Raw genomic sequence first — 23,848 nt, forward strand, 5'->3', positions numbered from 1 at the left:
AAGGCTGAAGCCACATTTCAATGAATTTGTGAAAGAAGGATTAGTATGTTCATGTTTAGGTTAAAATTCTATCGAGGTTATGAAATAAGAGTCAACTTTTAACATAGGTTAAATTGTTCAGTTTCCATTATAGAACTGAAACCAATACAGAGGAAAGTTCAACCTTCCTCTCCTGTACAAAAGGAAAAAGGTTATTTTATTGATACAGCAGGGCCAACATATCTCATCATTAAATTACTCCCAGAAATTTGGTAGAATAAGCTTGGCTTGATTTAAAAAAAACAAACAAAAAAATCTGTTTAATCATACAAAGTATTTGGCATTCTTGAGAAAAGAGATTTAGTTTGCATTGTTACTGTAAGCTGGAAAGAAATCCATACTTGTATACCTACCTCTGCAGAATTAATGACCTTCTCCAAACCATCTGGCAATGTCTCAATGACTTCAGTGAAAGAAATGCCCAGATTCTTAGCTACTGCAGCATCTTCTGCACTAGTACTAGGAATTCCTAGAAGGGATGAAAAACCATTTCATTTCTGTGGCACTCTCTTTATAATGACTTACATTGTCCCAAAAGAGTTAAAGAAAATGGTTTAAGAACAGTAAAAATGTTTTTGTATTCTTTAAGCAGTGAAATTCAAACAGAAATAATCGCAACTCAGTAATTTCTCAGTTCCTCTGTAATTCAAACATTCATCAATGTCCTGTCCTTCTTTCAGAAACGTTTGAACATTTTATGGTTTTGAAAAAACTAAAAATAAAGCCATAAAATTTGGATAGAATTATAGAATTTTCAATATAACCACATTATCTAAATATAACATATTTAAACAATAGGAATTTTAATTCTATTTGCTAATATGATAATCAAAGGCTCAACAAAGAGCAGAGTCTTCCTGTTTCAATATTGATTTATCTCTAATTTCATAGAATTATGAAATAATAGAATATTATTAGAATTAGAAGTCATCTAGTTTCACCATAACGCAACAGTCTCAAACATTACTATTCCTTTAACTTACTATGAAAGACATGATTTGTTTATAAACTCAGGGAAACTATTAAAATAACATCAGTTTGCTATTCAGACTATAACTAGTGAGAACACTTCCTACAGCTATTCAGATGAGTTACACAACTCACACTATTTAAGGTTCCCAAAGCTCTCCTTCCCTCTGCATTTTATTATTTGGGACAGTCATGCATTTTAATTCTGCTCTGGAGGGTTTCACAGTGACTTCAGAAATTTCTTAGCTTGCTTTATTATCACATGTATTCTCAAACAATATTAAGATACTAACAGATTTATTATTTACACAGAGATACATCTTTCTGCATATTTTTCTCCCTCAGTAGTTTAATTAATAATTTGAACCATCTTGCAATTACTGTCATCTTTAAAATGCAAAGAAACTTATTCTAACAAGACAATGCCAGCATTAAGTTGGTGAAAACTACACACAAAGTTCTCAAAATATTTGTTGACCACATTGGGATTATTAACTAAACCAGCTTAACAATTGTCTTAGTTCAGGCAGTGAAATGCCAGCTATACTTTAACTCTGCCAATATGTGGAAGTTTGGAAGCAGATGACTAAAGAAAATCAAATAAAACTCCCCTGTGACAAGTAACCCCTTAACTAGAAAAACACAAAATTGCTATTTTATCTTCCCAGCAGATGTACACTCTTGCCATTTCAAGAACAATGTTTGCATCTTAATTTGTCAGAGAGCTCTGCAGTCTGCAACAGGTGACTTCACAATATGCTCTACAAGTGGAAAAAAGCAGGTCCCACTTTTTGGTCTGCTTCCTTTTGCAAAGATGATGCTATTAATGTACACTGGCAAAGCTCAACAGCTGGCACCCCCAGCTTCCCATGAAGAGCTGGGCTGTTTCCAGCAGACATAAGGCCAAGGTATGTGCCAGCAAACTGGAAGATTTTAAGGAAAATTAAGATTAGGTATCTCAGTCATTTGGCTTCTTCTATATGAGGAAAAACTTTTTTTGTCAAAACCAGATTCAAATCTAAAGCGTAAGATGTGGGCATGTTATAAGCAAGGTAGAGAGCCCAAATGGGTAATTTCCATCAGCCCTGTGAGGGTCATCCAAGACATTTTTGCACAGTCAGCTGGTTTAATTCAGTCCAGTTGTGCAAAAATGGCAATATTGACAGCAGTGAAAGCAGCAGCCTCAGGACAGGATCAGCATCAGGGAGGCAACAGCAGGAGTTAAGGGATAAGGAATGCACTGGAAAAAGGGAAGAAGACATAACCATCTCCCATTAGGACTGGCACTGCACATTGCCTTCTCAATGCAGCTGAGACCATGGCAAAGCACAAGAGTAAACAAAGAGCTGGGGAGGTGCAGATTAAAATGGATATGGTTTTTAAAACTTAGTACAATTTCTACTTTGATTTATTAGGAGAATCATGTCATCTAAGAGGATGTACTTAGCTGCCCAGTTTTGGGACCAGGTTCCATATCCAGGAAAGGAGTAAGACAGGCAGATTCATAGGACAACTTTGGGAACAGAAGCTCACTGCAGGCAATTCAGCATCCTCTAGCAACACCCTTCCCCTCCACTAATCAATCCTCAACTCTAAATCAGATGCCTTAAATTATGGGAATGCTACCTTGAGAGATAAAGGATCTAAGATAACTGCCCAAGACTACCTGAAAACAATTATTACCTATCCTGAACTATTTTACTGGCCTCAGAACAAATATTACTAGATAAAAGTCAAAGTTGGAAATTTTGTACATTTACCATCTGAAGCATTTCTCTATAAGCATATACACAATTTATGTAAACTTAAGACACACAAAAAAGGCCAAAAGTTAGGGTGTTTGCCAAAAAATGGTACAGTTCTGTTTTGATTAAGGATGGTGAGAGACAGCCAAACACATATGTTGCAGGTAACCAATTTTTTTAAGACATGCAGATCCTCAAACTTAGCTCATTAAATGAACTAATGTAATAATATTTCCATTTAAAATTATCATCCTGTAAATCTCTTCACCCACATAGATTCCACATAGCTCCTTTTCCCTTCCTTCTTCCCTAATGGAGAACAGAAATCCAAAATCCAGAAGAGATAGCCTCTGTGTTCAAATATTTACTACAACAGTATCTGTGCTCCAACACAGCAACAGAAAACCATACTACTCCACTTAAATATCTAATGTCACATACCTATTTTAGTATCAAGATAATTATCAAAATTGGTTTTTGCTGAGATGACTACAGGAATCTCCTGATTGGTAAGCAAATTCACAGCTGTCACTGAAGTAAGGGAGTCTGAAAACAAATATAATGATATAAGTAAAATAAGTAAAATATAACAGAAGATATGCTAAGAACATCACTTACTATTACAATGCAGTTTATTTTAAACTTATATGAATTTTAAATAACAGTTTTCTTTAAAAAAGAAGAAAGTGACAAACCTATTCACATTTCAAAAAAGCTCAGATGTATTAAAATGCTCACTAAGTCAGACTGATAAATTATCATGATTAGAAAATATACTTACAACAAGCACCTTTATAAAAACAGAGTAAGATTTGGATTATAACAAAAAATTGAGTCATTGATCAAAATACAGGCTGCTGCAAAGTTGTACAAACTGGTTTTATTAAGCCTTGAATTATGTACTAGCATACAGTGCACACAATGCTACAAAATCCCACCAAAATCAGATAAAACTGCAGGGGAGCATATGTCCTTATGATTTAATTTCTTACAGAAGAACTACAAAGCATGTGACATCTTTTCTTCTAACCTGGGCTAAAAAGCCATCTAAGTAACCCACTGATTTCCAAACAGGATATTAATATTAATATCAATATTCATATTCAAATTACAGATGAGGAACCTGATGTCCAAGCAAGGGGAAATAGGAGAGAAGAGAATTAAGGGTTTTATTAGAGAACTAATAAGCTGAAATTGATTTACCATGTGCAGATTGGGTGGCTCAGCAAGAAGAAATTCAAATCTGCATACTTCACATTTTGAGGATTTGAACCCCAGATCTCAATTTGGGCCTATTTCTAACTTTTTAAGTGCCTTTAAGCTTATGATAATTACAATCATTAAAATATGGGCTGCTAAGAGCTTCCTTTCACCTTTCTTCATAGCTAAGCTGAGGCTATGAAGGCTTGCATTGCAATGCATAAAAACTGCTTGAAGTAAAGCAACAGCAATTTTGAGAACAGAGCTGCTGTATCTCATCATGCTTCCTAACACAAATGATACATTTATTTATTTCTGATTACTACTTTTCCAAATTTTAGGTGTCTGAGGTATTCCTATTATAAAGAAAATTTCCACATTCCAACCACCACACGCAGTTTTCCTCTGTTTAAAAAAAGCACAAAAGGGACAATTTCATTTTTTAAAAGCAACTAACCACAAAGCGTCATGAGCAGGAAGCTGAGTGGGCAGGACACTGCTTTTAAAAATAACTTCTCTCTTCCACCCAGCAATAATTTTCATTTTATGCTGGAACCCAAAATAATAACTACAGTTTATGAAGGTGCTCTTTCCTGTGCTCATTTGCTCACAACATTATCATCAGAACCAAAAAGAGAGTGGTACAGGTACAAGTGTAAGACAATGTATGCAGAGTATTATAATGAGACAATGAACTAATAATGGTCAAATCTTTATCTCAGGCACCTCCTGCTGTCCACACCATTAGACTTACCAGATTCTAAATTAACATACATTTTTCTAGGCAAAAAAAAAAATTAAATTGAATGTTTGACAACTGGTTGTTCCATTTATTTAAATAATAGTAGCCTAAAATACAGACATGTACTTCAAGACTAAAGGTTTTAGAACTTTCAGTTACTCTGCTATACAATTACTCTTTTTTCTCTCCTAGAAAACATAAAACCATACCCTCCTAATTATTTGAATGAGAACACAGTGAAGAAAGAGAATTGCAAGACTATGCCCATTGAAAAGAAAACAATTACATTTAATTAAATTAAAATTTCAGTGTTACTGAGGAATTTTTTTTTTAAAGTCTTGGTTAATGTGAGAATAGGGTCTATATAAGGCCATCCAAAATTTCTTTTTATTTAAATGCCATTGTTGGCCTTTCATATGTAAAATGACAATCTCAGCTAATTTCAACTGAAGTATGTCTGTAAGTATATTCACAAGTAGCAGGAGTACACAATAGCAGAGATATGTGAAATTGTGCCTCTTTTTTGAGTACTTTTGGCTGTCATTATTTCAACTCAGTGTTTTGTAATTTAACTCAGACAAAAGTTTTAAGCTTATTGTTAACAGACACACACAAAAGCTTTTACAAGTATTTCCACTTAAAAACCAATATAAAAATGTACTATTGTCCTTATTAAAAGCAAATTTTGCACTTTTGTGGTTTGGCTTAAGGCACAAGATCCAACAAAGGTACAGGCACATGCATGAATGTGTGTTTGTGCAGTTAGTGCTTTGACTTGGTTCAACTGCAAGAACTGCAAATTTGTTCCCCAAAATTCCCCAAGCTTTTCTCATCTCTTAGACACGGACTTTATGTACTCAACACAATCAGGCTCCATGTTTCTTTCTACTGGCAAGCAAACTTTTTTAAGGTAGAAATAAAGTGCTTAACAAAGCAGGTTCTCTACAACCAACACAATTTTCCACAAGATGCTGTTGAAATCAGATGTTATATAGATAATGAAGCCCCATCTTTACCAGTAAGGGAAAAACAAAATATTGAACACCAGCCTGAAGTAGAAACAAAACATATTATATTTACTCTTGTCATTTCCAGGTTTTCCAAACAATAAAAAAATACTAGACCATGGATGCTAAATACAGGCAGAATTGGAGACTTCAGGAAAGCAGCTAACAACACTTAAAGCATTATCAGTTGACTGTGCAACTCATGAACTGCCATAGGGATACTCTGAATTTACTCCATTAGAGTCCTGTATTTACAAAGGATCTGCATAGTAGAGTATTATTTTACTATCTATCAGTTTTCCACTTTGCTATGTATTAGTGATAAAACCAAAGAATCTGTTTTTATTTAAAAATAATTTTAAAACAAAAAAAATTAGTGATATATTGACTTTTTTAGATTCCTTATGACAGGAAGAAATCATTGCTGGTGCAAGAATTACTTCTACTGTCTTTCTGCTAATGACAACCTACCATACAGACATGAGATTTTCCAACGGGCTGACACAGTCAAATTTGGACTATTCATTTCTGGTGGATGAGGAAACAAGAATCTGTTCCATTGCTTTTATATACTATGAAGTGTAACAACTATTATAAAAAGAAGAATTCTAGCAGAGCTGCTCTTGCCACATCTGAAGCCAGGACAGGCTGATGTGACACTGTGTGACATAGCAAGAATCAAACAATAGGAGGCTCTCAACAGGAACAGCTCCTGCTCAGCTTGATGCGCATTCTCTAAAGATCATTCTTTATAATTGTTGCTCTTCCACAACAAATTGCAGTATGAGAAAAATACCACCTTTCCCCGGGATGAACTCCCTCTGAAAGACTTCCTTGAGACTGCTATTCCCATGCAGCAGTCTGTGATTTGGTAAGATATATAAATGGGAAGCTCCATAAATGGCTTCAGGTGTATAGGTGTAAGCTGCTAGCTTCTCTTCTGTGACTTTGCCATTAACCTGAAAAAAAGCAGAAAAAAATTCCCACTGGCAGTGCGGTGGTTATAGATTCCCCTTCCTTTTCATACAGCTAATGAGTCTACATCACCCTACAGAAATACACAGATCCAAATACCAAAGCCAGACACATTCCCACTATAGATGTTTTCCAGAATCAAACTTACTTTTAGGCCTTGATAAAGTTGCTTTACAGTTTTGCCTTAGTTTAACAAAATATATCTATAAAAATATCATTCTAATCTCGTATGTAATATTGCACTGTGCCACTGAGATAGACTCAATCCCCGGCTAAGCCACCCAGAATCCTTATATTCACTTGTAATATGCATGCCTTGCTTCCAAGAAACTGGAGGGAGATGTTGCCTTTGAAACCTGAAGAGAATTTTGGATTTTCTCAGCTACAATATGACTTTACACCATATTTCTCTGATGAAGTGAATACTGCAAATTACATACAGAAATAAAATAATAAAAGGTGGTACAACAAACAACTGGACATAAAATGTAAATAATAAACTTCAAAGACTTTCAAAGAATTACCAGCTGTAACTATCAACAAGATTTATATCTTAGATCAACTAACTGTGGAGTATATGGGAGTCTTGCAAGGTGATTTTTTCTGTAATAAGTATTGATATAAATTTTCAGAAACAATTGATAAAAACAACTTTAATACGAAGTTATATATACAAATACAAGTACTGCATCTTTTAGCAGGGTGTAAATCAGAGGTATTTAAAAGGTTTAATTTGTCTCAATTTGAAGTTCTGAAAAATTCAGTACTTTAAAATAAGAAGTCACTTTTAAAATGTTAGACCAGAGTAAATAATCACAATAAAGCTTTGAAGTACAAGGGCTGAAATCTGATCAGCATCTCTGAAAATCTCTTCTGTCACTATCATTTTCACGGAGCCTTGCTCATATCTTGACAAAAAAGGGGAAATCTGAAGTCCTTCTGTAGATAATTTTTTTTTCAGGTTTCCTTTTCTTCTTTTCCTTTCTTTCTATCTAGACTTCTCTGTAGCTCTGTTACTACCTAATAGTGCTGTTTCCATTATTTTACTTATGGGAATACAGTAAGTGAAATAATGGACAAATGTAAGCAAAGCAGTTTGCCTGAGGTCAGCCTGGGTCTGACAGAGAAGGTGCCATGCAGAGAAAAGCAAAAGCCCAACTAGACCCTAGCTGACATGTGCAGTGCCACTTGATAGTGCACTTGGCACAGATAATCTGGCTTTCAGGGAAGCTTATTAGCTGGCATGTATTTTGGCATAAATATACACAGCCAATTTGCATCCACTTGAACACACAAACCCTTTCCTAAGGAGGATAGCAGGAAGTATCTCTTCAACCCTCAAGTAGTGTTCTTCAGGAATCTGTGCTCGTCTGTGCATGAATAATAATAATCATCTTTTTTAGGAGGTTTCAAGCTTTTAGGATCTGAAAATCCATTCCTATCACACATTTCAGGGGTTGCAGTTAGCCCAACCAAGAGAGCAGCAAATGCAATTTCTGACTTACCTTTAGCAAGAAGTCAAGAGAGCACCCAACACAGTCACCTATCCAATTTGCTTGCATTTCTTTAATACCATACCACTCAGGGAGATCAGATAAAGCATCAAACATGGCCTTAAGCAACAAAAGAAAGAACGAGGACATTCAGCTTTTTAAGCATATTAATTAATACTATGAGTTTAATTATAACTAACAGAAAAATGGCAAGGTGCTGGTAAAAACATTGGAAGAGGTGTTTTATACCTCTGCTACCTCAAATTAATCTCTGTGAGAACAGAACTAACATGGTACAAGGCAGAGGTATGTCCCTGCTAACAGAGCCCCTGTTGTTATTAAAAGAGGTCTTTCTTTTGAATGGACTAGACCTCAAGATACAGGAAGAAAAAACTTAGATGAAAACGAACATAGGATTCCCAGTGTTGTAACTTCTGGGAAGTGTAGATGACGTACTGAGGTGAACAAGACTTAACAGTTGTGCTTGCAGATATGAAGCCTATATTTGTATTAGTTGTTTTAGACAATAGCCCAGAGATTGAAGTCAGACAAAAGGTGTTAATATGTCCTAACATTTTCAAGCTCTTGCTTAAAATAGCATGATAGTTTCTAGCTATCTATTTTTTCATATTTTGTATTGATATTTTACCAAGCACTACAGGCTGCAAAATTGATTGGGATCTTTAGGTTGTATCATCCTGGATGATACATAATAACATAATAACAAAGCTTTGTATAAAATAAAATTATAAATAATACTATAATAATATCATTCTTTGAAGTGACCAGCAATGAAGCTGGGCCTACAGGGGTCAAGGGTCTAGAGCCACTCTTCCAAAGAGTGGCTGATGCACCTGGGGATCTTTAGCCTGGATAAAAGGAGGCTCAGGGTCCCCCCTTATCACTCTCCACAACTGCCCAAAAGGAGACTGTAGTGAGGTGGGGGTCAGTCTCTTCTCTCAGTTAACAAATGACAGGACCAGAGGAAATGGTCTCAAGTTGCACCAGGGGAGGATACTACAAAAAAATTCACCATGGAAAGTGCTGTCAAACATTGGAACAGACTGCCCAGGGAAGTGCTTGAGTCATCATCTCTGGAGGTGACCAGAGATCCAAGACCCACAGACGTGGTGCTTAGGGACAGGGTGTACTGATGGACTTGGCAGTGCTGGCTTGATGGCTGGACTTGAGAATCTCAAAGGTTTTTTCCAACCTAAATGGTTCTATACTATGCAGTAATGAAGAAATTTAGTCCTTTACTAGCCATAACATCCAACAGACAACTTGTAACTTATATGTATATTTGTACTCAACAAGAGATAAATCTATCTATTTATGTGCTTTCTGATGTATGGAATGGAAGCATGAAGGTCTATTCCAAGTCAATTAGTATTTGTCTAAAAAGTTTGAACAGCATGATTTTAATAAATTACATCTATAACAATGTAAAGAAGACAGACAGATAACTTAAAGTTCATCTCATTTTTCACTTCATAACACTTCACATTTTTGTTATGAATACTGTGACTGTCCAAAATCTTTACTTTGGCAGAAGTACAGCCAGAGGCATGAGTCATTTGGACAGATGGTGAATAAGCTGAACAATTACAGTTAAAATTTAAGAATAAGGCAACATGTTGAATAATTTCTCCTTCAGCTGTGACTCTCAACATCAAATGTGCAAGCTCTTTATTATCTCAGTAATTACTGACAACCTGCAAGGATGGACAGTAGCTACTCTGTGCTGTTCAAACTAAACAGTAGGTAGGTGGATAATTAGTGAATGCACACTTAATTTTTCTCCAAGAATGCATTTCAAGTTCTGGTTTAATGACATACTTAACTAATTTCAAAGTGAAAAGTTACTGTAAGAATGACTTTTTAAGTTACTGCTCTGTTGTATATCTGTCATTCAAAATATAACAAAAGCCATGTCCTTTGTAAACCATAATATTACACCACCATTTGGGATTTTTATTGCTTTCTACAATTTTAAGAATCAAACCAATTTATTGATTTATAAATAAAAGAGTGCTAAGCTTTTGGAGAGGTTTTTATTACACTATATCTTTAATTGGTTTTAACTCACAATTGCAAGCATGCTATATCACAGAGAATTCAAAGTTTGGAGTATTCTCATTAATTGCACCATTCTGGAAACAGCTAAGCTTTAGCTACCATGAACAATCTATGTACTTATATAATTATGAAAGAATAAGAAATAATTAGCGATATATAAAATATATCTCAATGCTATCTATGTATAGCTCTATACACACACACATTACCTAGATACATTCTTCGTAATAACTTTATATATTTTAAAAAGAATGAAATTGTGTCAGTACACACAGAACTGGCTGTTCACATTAGACATCCATTTTAATCTATATCACATTTTGCTGCCAGAAGCAGCTAATTGTGCACGTTTTCTACTGAAACTGTACAGTCTGTAACTGCTTGCCAGCAAAGCTTCCTAGATGTTTTTTCACTGCAGTATTCATACACCAAGATTGTCAGTACCAATGTGATAATGATTTTACTGTAATTCATTGGCCTTATTAGAAGCTACAGGCTACAGTTTTACTAAACCCAGTTCTTTTCTTGATAATGCAATTACTTCATGGAACTAAATACAGGAAGAGCCAACTTTACTTCATGTGAATGAAGATAACTAAGCTCACTCTGCATGATGACGAAGCCTAGCAGGGTTTGCAAACATAAACCCTCTATAACTTAATTTATACATAAACAGTTTAGAGTGATATGAAACAAAAAACCCAAGCAAACAAAAAAACTTCAAAAATATTCAAAATGGAATTATGCTTCTCAGTTCTTGGTACTCAACAAACTCCTTAGGTTTGTTATCAAGTCTATGAACAGCAGGTGAAGCAGAAAATGAACATGCAAACCACAAACAAGTTACCTGGTGTTACAAAGGCAAATAATATAGAATATTCACACTGCTAGCATTTTAGTGTTTCTGAATGGTAAATTAACCTAGGGTACTCACTAGCAGGAAAGTAGAGAAACATTCAATTGTTACATGAATGCCCTTGTACATTCAAAATGTACAAAAGTAGAGAAACATCAATTGTTACATGAGTGTACTTGTACATTCAAAATCCATCCGTGCAAACTAGGACCTTTTAAATGACGGCTTAAGGAAAACCCTTTAAAAAAGCTTTTCATTTTCAAATTCAATTGCACTACACCCTGCAAAATACATGCCCACAAATATATGCAAAAACCATTATTAATATTAAAAAAATTACATGTAGACTATTAGGGTCTAAACCAATGCTAGCATAGAAATCCCTGAATATTTAAAGTTACTATTTGGAAAGGTAAATATTAACTCCCATGAATTTTGCTTCCATGTTCTTTTTTAAAAAACACTGCCATGATCAGTAGAACATTTTCTGAATTATTAGTCACATGAATTCTGCTCCAATTTTTATTTTGCAATTTGCCAACCCTGGCAGTGTTCAAGGCCAGGCTAGATGAGGCCTGGGTCTAGTGGGAGGGGTCCCTGCCCATGGCCAAGGGGATTGGGACTAGATTATCTTTAAGGTTCATTCCAACACCTTAACATTCTATGATTCTGTAATTACTGATAATTTCCATTTTAAAAAATGCTGATCCTTATATGAAAATATGTATATAACTTCTCATTATTTCTGCCACAAATTTTTTTAACACAGAGAAGACAATCACCAAGAAGACTCCTAGCACACAGGCAAATAAAAATAAAACCACGTCAGCAGGGGACAAAGAACAACAGCAGCATTTCAATCCAGTAAACAGAAAGTGATAAGATTATCAAATAAACTAAATTTTCAAATTTCTGATGATAACTTAATAGTGAGAAATTTGGAAACTTTAGGTAGCAGAGTCTTTCTGCTTTCATTTTTCATTACTTGGGAAGAGACAAGAAAACTTCAAATGCAAACATCTAATTACAGGAGAAATTACTCCCATCTTAATTAAACATAAGTCAAGGAATAGCATAAATACATTTTGGCAGTCTTTCAGATCTAAAGATAGACAGACTCGGGAAAAGCTAAAGAAATCAAAGTTGTGTTCAGGGATGAGAATGATTTAAAGGCTCTTACACCTGAAGAAGTTGGAGATTGAGGATAAACCAATGTTTTATGGACTCCTTTACGCTTTCAGACCACGCAGAAAATCCTGGCACAGCTAGAAGATGAAAGTCAACTACCTCAGATGATCAGAGAGTAACTAAATCAAGATGAGTTTGCTGAAAATTCATCAAAGACAATGATGACCAAGCCTGAAACTGGAAGTAACACGCTGTATGTACAAAGCTGATCTCACATTTCTAGCTGTTTAGTCTGCTGAGGATCATGACAGAAACAGAACTCCAGTTAAGCAATTCTCAGGCAAGAAAGATCCAGAAAATCCAAGAACATAAGTGCTTTACAATTTCCCAAGAGCATCTCAACTCCAAAAGTCTCCTGCTTGTAGTTCAAAGAAAGATTCTGCTGAACCCCTAAAAAATTCAGTCTCTGACTTCATGAACTAAAAGTTTTATTAGATCAATACCTGCTACTAATTTCATACTTTGTGAGAGTAATTTAACTCCTCTATGACAGAAAATGAAATAAAGTGGAAAATCTAAATATAAGCTATATAGTCAAAAGTATACTCTTTTTTAAACAAAGATACTTCAATGAAGTTTGAGAGATCTGCAAGGTAACAACAAGGTCAGACTAAAAATTCAGCAAAAGGTTGCATTTCAGAAGAATTCAATTAATTAGCATAATAAAATTGTATTAAACTAAATTACAATAAAATTTAAAAGCTTTGCTTCTGAGGAAGAGTCAAATAAATATCCAAGCTCTGTTTGGATTAAAATGAAATTCTTCACTTCATTTGAGCAAACTCCCAAAAGAGCAACCAAATGTAAACTAAAGATTACCCAAAATCATTTAATACAACTTAATATATTAACATATATTGAAGTTCAATAAATTAAAGCTAGGCTGCCCACTGTTTTATTTTGCACTCTATTGCAGTGTTCCAACTGTGATTATATGGTACAGCTTCTGCTGGCATTTAATATCTTCTTGTGTTACCATTTCTTCTTCTCCTTCAGTGGTTTCTGTCTGTACTATTGTAGGTCACTCTTGACTTTTATTTCCCATGTGTGAAGAATACTGAAAACATACATTAAAAAGGAGCAATAACACAGATACTGAGTATGCTGAAAATTCTTTCTCATAAAAGTCTGAACTGTCAGCAGTTTTCCCATTTTCTTACCTACAATTTATGGTCAACAAACACCTCTGGTGTGATTACACAGAGTTGAGGCAAATTGATGTTTCCTTAAAAGCAAAAAGTAAATCCAGAACTATTCTCCAGATTTGCTCTTCAGAGCTGTTCCTTGCTTAAATTTCCGAAGAGAAGATACTCCCTTTCTGAAATAATGAAGTATATATTTGTGATGAGTAACTGAATCCATAAATAGAAAAGCTCTTCAAAACATTTGTTATCATTTTTAGTAGTATTAAGTATCCACTGTTTTGATTAACCTTATGCCAACAGGAACTTAAATGTACATTGCTGTACCATCAAATGACATGCTGTGTTTAAAACAAAGTGAAAAGACCAGCCTGGTCTGGATATCCACAAACAATTTTCTGTCTTGCCAAACTGACAAAGCAGGTGCCATTTCTTAGGAATAAAGTGCTCAGCAAGCTGAGGGAGCATTGCTCTTGGTCCCTGTCCAGGAGAAGCTCTCAGCCTGGCTCAAGAAGAAGAGTTTCCAAGTGAGCTTTATCAGGCCTGCTCTGTTGGGAGAAGACAACTATCAGCTAGACTCCAAGTGTGGGAATCAAAACAAATCACACATAAAGAATGAAAAAGAGCCAACATTTCAGTTCTCAGTGATGAGGCATTACCTCCTGCTATGAAATCCCAAGTGCTACCAAGACTCTTAACATCCTGAAATTCAGTACTTCAATTTCATTACATTTCATTACCATTCTGTTTAAGATCTCAGAAATAAAATACAAAATAAAAAAATCAAGCAAAACACAATTACATGAAATAATTCCAAATCTATTCAGATGAGATAAAAAGGGCTGTCAGATGCAGTGCAAAGCCAGAGAAAACGTGGAGAAGAGCTGTAGTTCATTTGCTGTTTTCCCTCCACAGAGTCAGCACCATGCCCAACATCTGTGTTCCTGAAACCCACAGAAAATGAGAAGGGTTTACCTCTAAATGTCTTTATAAAAAAACTTAACTATGAAAGGGTTCTACTTATCTGTGTAGCAACTGTAAATTACATCAGTAGAATTTTGTTGGTTATATTCCCCATTACTTGAATTAAACACACCGCCCTACTGCTGTCCAAAAAAGGGAGATGATTTAAGGTAAAACTTGAGGTTTTAAAGTTGCTTCTGTTTTATTTTATTCAAGGAAAGATTATTTTCCAGCTATTTGAATGATTTTTTGTACAGTAAAATATGGAAAAGAATTGTGTAAAATTAATTTAGGAAGAATGGTGTCTATAAAAAGACTAACCTTGCCAATTCTGTTTTGAGGACACAGTTGACCATGAATAAAAACCTCCATAAAAGCAATTTACAGGTACACAGAGAAAATACTAACATTTACAGATAGATTTTTCCAATGAATCTGCCTACCAATTCAGCAGGGTAACCATAGCAACTAAATGTTTTAGCTTAAACATCTTAAATGCACAGACAACAATTTGAATAATAATGCCATCAGTTAAGGCATTATACTTTTATCAAAGAAATGCGTCAAAAGAAAAATAACAATTAAAATGTTCTCTAAAAATAAAAAAAAAGCTGCTAGACCATTTCACATGTACTTCACAGTTTAAAAAATGGGTCACAATTACTTTATCACTTTACATAAGTAAAATGCTTTCTGCTAAGCATTAAAAGCATGGTCAATAATCTTTGCCCTTTGAACAAAACTCATTACCAATGGTAAATTGCCATGTGAGCCAACACTGCTTTGTCTGCAATTTTTATTGCAAGAAAGAAAGGGAGCTGGTGCAGTAACTATGAAAAAAAAAAATCAAAGCAAGTCCACAGGAGATGATTCCTCTGGACACAGGAGAAATCTGAAAAATAGGGTGTGTAGGAATGAAGCACTGACTCCTGTAATACCCAGCTTCACAGACCACTACTAATCATGTAACTCCTGGCTGCCATTTGACCCATAATGTAGGTGATGTGGATGAAGATTACCCTGATTAGTTTTTATTTCCATTAAGGTTGTGAGATACAAGGGAAAACATAAAATGATAAATGAGCAAAATAGAGGAACACAGATGACTAGAATAGATCATCAGTATACACTATAAATAGGCTGAAAGCTACAACAAAATAATTTGTGGATCCTACAAGCAGAAAATAGGCTGTATCCATACATATTGAGCCATTATTGCTAGCTGGTAATTTGCATGAAGAATTAAGGGAATGAAGATGAATTAAATGTATTTTAAATGGAACTTTTTCTATGAAACAAGGTTATGGAAAGACTTACATTTTCCTCTAAGCCACAAAGGAATGGAGCAAGTTAACAGAAATAAAGCTTTTTTTTTTTTTAAATACTTTCCCAGTATGACAATTTAGAGAAAACTCAGGTATAACTTTGGGGAAGGAATAGGAAACAGATTTGCAGAGAGCCATTTTTCAGAAAAAATCAGAAAAAAGGTGGTACTTCTGACATTCGATCTTGAATTTCTGTACACTTTTCAGAAGAAGTATTAGTCACCATTGAAGGCACAAGTAAAAGGTGACCAGAATCAAATGGCTTTCCCTATGATACACCAAAACCAGATAAAGGCCTGACTGTACAAAGGTGAGTGAGACATTCATAGAATTCTAACCCTCTAAGTTTGAAAGTTGCCCAAGTCAGAAGAAAAAACAAGTCTTCTCCAAAGGTGCAAGGACTAAGTTACTCTCAGATAGTCTCTTAGTGCCTTCCAATTTTTAAATTTCAAAATAAGAAGGAGTGGAACCTCAGTGGATAGCAGAAATCTAGTCACACAGCTCGCTGAAAGCCTGATCCACTTAGCTCTCTATCTTTTTCCAAACCTAGGAAAAACATCTTGCACAAAGACAGATTAAATCTGCTCTGTGCCTGTGAACTTGTCCAAGCTATGAGGAAATAAAGGGCTATGTGTGCTTGGATACAAATTCTGGCAGTACAGCTCAAAGATCTAAATGCTGCTCTATACTGACAGAAAACACAGATCTTCAGATCCCAATGATTGTGACCATGCTAACCTGACATAATCTTGCCTTAACCTTCTGGACACATTTTTTAAAACAAAACTGAATTGGACAAAAGATGTTCAACAGGCAACTGACTCATAAATGGGGAATAAAGGACTCAGGACCAAACAAGTTCTGGAAGGGCAAGTTTCTACTTCTGTTAGTGTCCAATGCAAAACAAGTTTACCACAGATTTGAAATTCCCCATTTTATAATGCCCTCACAGATTTCCATTTTACATAAGTCTGGCATATGAATTATCAAACAACTGACAAAAAAGGGAAGTGAGATGCATAAAGAACTGAATTGCTGTACTAATTTATCATTAGAGGTACAAATATCTGAAGGCTCTGAACTGAAAAGAATTTCAGGAAAACAAAGCTGTACTGGTAGTGTTTCTGGTCTGTTACATAAGTCAGGAAAATCTCTTTATGGAAATAAGTGTGTTCAAAATCAGGAGACATGAAATAATCCCTCTTGTTGAATTGAAGGTATCATCACCACCAAAGTTATCATCCTGAAATTGTATTAGCAATTAAAGATCTTAAGCTTCTTAAAGAGATGTCTTTATCCTGCACTATAAGGACTAACTCCATAGAAATCTGGACCCTCCACTCCAAGAGGAAAGGCTCTGTAAATGATAAAGATGAATGAAGGTCTCCCTCTCAATAAAGCCCATTCTTCTGGCAAGAGCTTTTGAAAAGAGGTGGGGAAGAAGGTTTAAGGAATAGGCTAGGAAGAGTGATTAGTGTAACCAGGGTGTTCAACAATGCAGGACAATATGGATTCAGATGAACTGTCAAAAGCCTGAATCCAAAGAAAAAGGGGACAAAAGAAATAGACTTAGGAGGAAGGATTCATGGCTCTTACCACTCCTGGAGATGTACTGGCATGACTACCATAAGGAATGAAGAAATGTGTGCAAGGATGTTTTGAGGATAACTACTCAAGTTATTCAGAAAGAGAAGCCAAAGTTGTAGCATTTCAGATCTGTAATTTGGCTCCTGTCAAAATGCTAATGTGAAGCTTCCTGATTATGTCAGTGTGTGCACAGAGTTTCTAAGAGTCTGAAATACTTGGCCACTATAGGCTCAGATCCAGCCTCCATCCAGTGGAATGTCTTCAATTATGGCTTGCAGTTCATGGGCTGTTCAGAGCTGTATGGCCAAAACAGTCCTCCTCAGAAAGTAAACCACAACATGCTATGTTATGTAGTCTCTTGCAACTTGAAAGAAAAAAAATTACCAAAAAAAGGACTTTATTTGTCTTAATCTTCCAAGCATGAACTCCATCAACTGTCAGATACTGGACTTCATAGAGCAGAGCCTGGTAATCTGCTATTCTTATTTCAAGGTGGGGGGGAAGTTATTTTTCCCCCTCTACAACCAAATGTTTAAAAGTCTTGCCAAAAGAAGTGGAGTGAGACTGTTTAAAAAGAACCACAGCAACAAAAATAGGAGTGAGTGGAGGGTGAGTAAAAAGGAAAATCCAAACCACCTGCTGATTCTTGGTAGCATCTGTCACTGTACAAGAAGTGGGAGAACATGAAGGTAATGCTTGCCAAAGCACTTCAGCTGGAAGCAGTATGGCATCACTCACTGATCTGGTTGTATCAGCTAGCAGACCCTCTGGAATATCAATCACAAACAGAACAAAATTTTGGAAAACCCTCACAGAAATCTGTACAGTACTCAACTGTCCTTTGCAGCAATGCTTTAAGGTTTTGTAGGAGTTGCTACAAATGGTCTTCCCAAAATGAAGAGCAGAAGCAGCTCTTATGTCACTAAGATGTTCAAGAAGAAAAGGTCACCGGCCCTTCACGTAGGTAGGGAATATAGCAGTGTCCTAAGGTGACATTTTTGAGGGGAAGATGAAGGGGTGTTGTGGAGGTAAATGTTTCTTCTTATCATAAGATAAGGCTGCTTACTGGGGAATGACATGATGGAGATGTGATCTGCCCAAAAGACTGTAACAGCATTTCCAGGTAAGAGACTAAACACAAAATATAAATCCTTCCTCGCAGAGGGTGGATATTGAGCAAGAGGTAATAATCCCATAAACCAAGGGTGTTTTCAAGATTACTGAGAAACTCCGCAGTCATGCCTTTCGGTCTTGATGAGTAAAAATTTATGGCTGATTCACCCTTTTTAAAGGGATATAAGTAATTGGGTACCAGCATGGATACAGACCAGAAATACCAGTCATTGCTTCCTACAACCTGTACAGAGGCAATGGAGAAAAGACATTTCAGGAAAGACAGAAACTCTAATGTAGCTCCATTGGGGAGCTTTCACTGATGGGGAATCAGTGAGTTGGGGCAGACCCTAAAATATCACAAAGGTCATAATGAAATCTGGTGACAAAGGAACTGGGGGAAAAAAAGCTCAGAACATTGTGTTTATTTTGTGATGCTGCAGACATACTCCATTTTTCCTTCAGCTATTGCAAATGTTCCCTCCTTACTGCCAGAACAGGCAGCACAATCAGAAAATATGTATCTCAAGCACTTCTCTGTGTATGAAGAATCAAAGCATCAGGCAGGATATCTAAAGCTTTTCTCTTTGTTATGAATAGACCTGGAGAGAGACACAGACTTCTCCTAGGATGATAGTGGAAATTTGGTTTCTTGAATCTGAGACTTGAGAAAAGGATAAAAGATGAATTTTTAATATTTTCTTGGGAGCAACTTTCTCAATCTGTACTTGAAGTCTCAATACACAGACCACTCAGAGGGAATAAAAACTTCACCCAGACACAACAGGAAGCTGATACTTTCATTTCAGAGAGCATAAAGCCAGAACTTTTGTTCTGAATTCTGAAGTGTGGAATCTCGCTTGTCCCAGCACAATCAAAACTGGATCTCATAAGAAAAAAAGGATGTTTAAATAACTTGAAAACATTTTTAAAATAACAGATTATCAAATAGAGTAGAGTATGAAGTGAAGTAGAAGATTAAAATGAATCGTCAATAAAAAGAAGTTAAATATAAAGAATTATGGTGCAGACACAGGTGGAACTGGATTCTAGGTGCCAGGTTGTACTCCATTGCTTATAAAATGCCCGCCAGTCAGCAAAAAAGTTTTTTGCACAGCTCTACCCTCAAAATATGCAGAAAAGAACTTGATGGTGAATACAGGATGCTAATGTGCAAATGCAGAACTCAATAATTCACCACTAATTTGTGCCTTTTGATTTCATCAAAACTTAATTCCACAGCAGTTACCTACAGTTTTTAAAGAGGTGAACAGAGGGACTTCAGGGGCAATAATTTTAATATACACACATACACAGGGATAGATCACACATATTATTATACAATTATATATTATTCAAACGAATCTATAAAGGACCACATTCAGCTTAGTATTTCTGGACAAAAAGTCTCCTCTTTGAAGTACTACCATAATTTCCAAAAACTGTATTCTCATACCTTTGCATAAGCAGTTGTCTTGATAAACCACTGTTTGAGGTATTTCTGCTCCACTTTTGCTCCTGAGCGCCAAGAGCAACCATTGTCATCCACCTGCTCATTAGCTAGAACAGTCTGATCCACTGGATCCCAGTTAACCAAGGCCTAAAAAAAAGTTGCACGAAGAAAAAATACTTTCATCAGCTAGTTAAAAACCAAAGTTTTACTTTACAGATGCCAAATGAATTATCCAGAAGCATACCTTCAAAGTTTACCTGAGTTTTCTGTATTTTTTAAAACATCCATTTGAATCAGCAACATGGACTAAGCTGGTAAAGTTTTGAACATTCATCTCTCAGAACTCAGATGACCCAAAAATGCAGTTGGCAAGGTTAGTCTAGACTGATCATGCTAGCAGGATAGGCAGACACCTTACTGCTTGGCTGTAATATGTAATAAGTGTTCCAATTGACTATACTGCAAATAAAATAGTCTGATGCTTAGAAGTTCTTCACTACTAATCCATAAGTGTTGAGTCAGACTGAGGGGGATGAGTAGACAAGGATGTCCAACTCAAGAGGACAGAATCACAAAGAAGTATTACAGCAGTCAACTATATTTTAAGTGAAAGAGTTGATATTATCTGTACGTAACCCATGTCAATTGCATGAATTACTTTTGGAATCCTCTTTCCTTATCAATACACATGCATTAAGTGAAAATCTATAAAGTGAAATTAATGTTGGTGTTCATCTCCACAAACTTTGTATTTTGAGCTTTTGAGTCAACTGAAATAGAAGACATAACATACTGGGAAAGGAGAAAAAATCAAACTCACCCTCCCCTAGTGCTGAAAAATTTAACTGGTCACTTATCAAAAAGGATCCAAGATCACAAAAGAATCCTATCCAAAAGTGGCATTAAATGCTATACACTGACTTGAAAAAATGAACAGAAAGAAAAAAAACTATAATCAGAGCAATAATTATATTGAATGTTATTTAGTATTTAAGCTAAATCTGACTGAAAAACAGTAGCTACAGTTCCATAGAGATCTAATACATTAAACATTAAAAAAACTGGAATTACTTCTTTGGGTATGGGGAGGACTTGTATCTCAATCAAAAATTAGTAACTGCACTTACATTGTACTTTATGTTTTATCTATCACTTATCACCTTCGGACCAGTTTCCAAACACCTAATATTGCTTCATTTTAAATATGCTACATATTCTTACAAATAGTGAATACCACAACCACTTTACAAATCTTATAATGAGGAGAGCTAAAAGCAAGATGCAGGCATCCTCTTTCTTAGAAATATTGCTCATAACTGTGTGAGCTCAAAGTCTGGCTACACTGATTTATAAAAAAAAATTATTATCAGTGCATTAATGTATGTTATTCATTGATAAATTAAAACATGCCTTCAAATGAAGCTCCTGTGAATTCAGACTTGAATATAACTTTTTAGTTATTGCTTTTTATCTGTTACCAACCAAAAATACCACATCAGACTTTATAAAAGGCTTATGAAAATTTATTGTGAAATTAAAAGAAATCAATATATTCCACTATTACAAACCTATTTTCCAGAATTCTAGAAAATACAGCTTCTTCAGTAATAATATAAGACATTATGAATATGGCTCTAAAGTAATGACGTTTCAATTTATAAAGTTCTGAAAAAATGCCACACAAAGTTGAAGTTTGTGAGAGATAAAGAGAGATAAAGAGAGATAAATCAAACAACATTGAGAAGTAATACAATTCCAGTTCCATAAAGTGATATTAGCATAAGCTGGTATTAAGCTGGCTGTGACTTTAAGTTGAGAAAAAATACCATTTCTATTTTGATGATAACATACTAAATTTATGGTGAAAATTTTGGAAGGTAACTGAAATGATTACATAACTATTTAGCATAACAACTCCTGCTGTTACAACTCATGAGGCTGTATCTAAATAAATCCTGCAAAACAAAGCAAATGTACATTTAAGAAATCGTTAGCAGAAAGGTCTTGTCTTTGTATTTTTTAAGTTACATTATCCTGCTGTTACAACTCATAAGGCTGTATCTAAATAAATCTAAATAAAGCAAATGTACATTTAAGAAATCGTTAGCAGAAAGGTCTTGTCTTTGTATTTTTTAAGTTACATTCCTTCCATCTCACGCAGACTTTTGACAATATCTAGAACCTGGCTAATAAATGAAATCTTTAGTTCCTGCTTGTACCTCACAAAGGCAACTTCTTGACAATGACAGCCTCTGCAACGATGACCCCAGGAAGCTGCTCAAAGTCATCTACACAAAGAAAGCACAGAGCAGGAGTGCTCAGAGCACACCAATTATCTCGCTCTCCTCACTACGCCAATGCAGACCACATGCTTTTAAGACAGGATTCATCCTGTCTATCTTCAGGTCTCCAAAGTGTAAGTATCTATCCCCAGGCTTGCTGTGTCTGGGTCCACTATGGATTACAGATATCTGATCAAAGCAGCAGAGCCAGAGCAGGTATTAACCTCAGTGAGGCACTCACATCTGGCCAGGTCAACAACCCCTACAGTACATTGACTAGGTGAGTACTGCAGGAAAAAGGGATGATTTTGCTGCAATGAATAAAGGTGCCCTCTCTGGATGCTGCAGCACTCACACAGACATTGTTAATCCTCCATAATTGCAGCTCCTGGACATATCCTGTGTATCCCTGTATATCCCTGCCAGGATAATTTCTGGTCAGACATGCACACTCCTGGAACAGAGCATTAACTAGGCTAACAATCTACTTGCCTTATTCTTATTGTCACAGTAAGGCTATGAATTATCTCTTGTAGCTAAAATGAAACTGTAATACAGGAGACTTCAAGCTGTGTTTAATACATATTGCAGATACACTGACAACATGAGACAAATATATGCTTTAAGTATATATGACTGTTCAAAGAGACCCAGGGTTATGGGCTCTCTCTGCCATCTGTTTCCTGCCAAAATGCAACTGGTTCATATCCACCAGAGATTACATCCCCTACAGATTGACAGATGCTGATTTAAGTCCTCAAACTGATCCTTGACTTGAAAGCAGATGGAAGTTGGAAGTAGATTCAATCACTGGTAACTGAGCACCTCCAGGATCCCACAGTACTTGGAGTCAGAATGTAAAATTTATTTTATACATCATCCCTGCTTTAAATGAAGCAGCAAACTTTCCAGATTCCTCTGAGTTCACTTGTCAAACAAAAAAATTCACAGATAAAAATAGGTTTGTTATAACAAAGCTGGGGGGTTAATTTTTTTTAATAGAAAAAAAAATAATTACAGAAGGGAAAAAAAACCCCAAACCTCAATTCAGCATGCTAGTATATATCAAACACTGAGGGGTTTTGCTGGTTGTCATTTAAGATCTCTGAATACAAATGCAAATAGGAGAAATAGCTCAGTAACACCCTGCTATCCTAAATGCTACCTTTCACCATCAATCTCTTTTTCCAGGTTCAGAGAATAATTGCAGTACGTCCTTAATTATATCCTATGGGGTTCCCTGGTTTCTACAGAATACAAATGGAATATCAAAGCATATTTAAGAAAACTTAGTTTCCATTTTAAGTTAGAAACATTCACTAAATTGCAGTTTTGTTAAAGTGCAGCTCTTCAGGTATTTTGGAACTGCATTGCCAAGGCTATGCAGAGAGTTCTCTGGACTGCTCATTCAACATCTTTGTTTCATCTCGTGTTTAAGAAATAACTGAAACCTTCACTTTTCAGATAGAGCCTGACACGTGTTATGTACAAAATATTATAATTTCTTAATGTAGTGGTAACTGATGAACAGCTGTGATAGTCTTATGACACCCCATACTTCTTTAATATTTTGAAGATCACAAATAGGGTTCAATTATGCTGTCCAAAACCATAAGTTCTGAGACAGTATTACAGTAATGCTAGACTGGTAAATAATCTCACTTGTGAAGAGACTCCTAATGACCACCAT

At 35.5% G+C, this 23,848-nt stretch overlaps 1 protein-coding gene across 1 annotated transcript in view; it reads right to left on the reverse strand.

Annotated features, from left to right (window-relative positions):
* Positions 1-23,848, reverse strand: part of LARS2 (leucyl-tRNA synthetase 2, mitochondrial) — an 84,776-nt gene that overhangs the window by 36,389 nt on the left and 24,539 nt on the right. The window contains exons 7-11 of the mRNA XM_039715139.1: positions 19,880-20,023; positions 8,183-8,290; positions 6,502-6,661; positions 3,195-3,299; positions 393-508 (exon numbers count right to left, since the gene is read on the reverse strand). Of these exons, the coding sequence (XP_039571073.1) occupies positions 393-508; positions 3,195-3,299; positions 6,502-6,661; positions 8,183-8,290; positions 19,880-20,023 (633 nt within the window). The remainder of the gene's footprint in view (positions 1-392; positions 509-3,194; positions 3,300-6,501; positions 6,662-8,182; positions 8,291-19,879; positions 20,024-23,848) is intronic.

The sequence above is a fragment of the Passer montanus genome, unplaced genomic scaffold, assembly GCF_014805655.1.
Source record: "Passer montanus isolate IOZ18808 unplaced genomic scaffold, ASM1480565v1 scaffold32, whole genome shotgun sequence".
NCBI classification, from domain to species: Eukaryota; Metazoa; Chordata; class Aves; order Passeriformes; family Passeridae; genus Passer; species Passer montanus.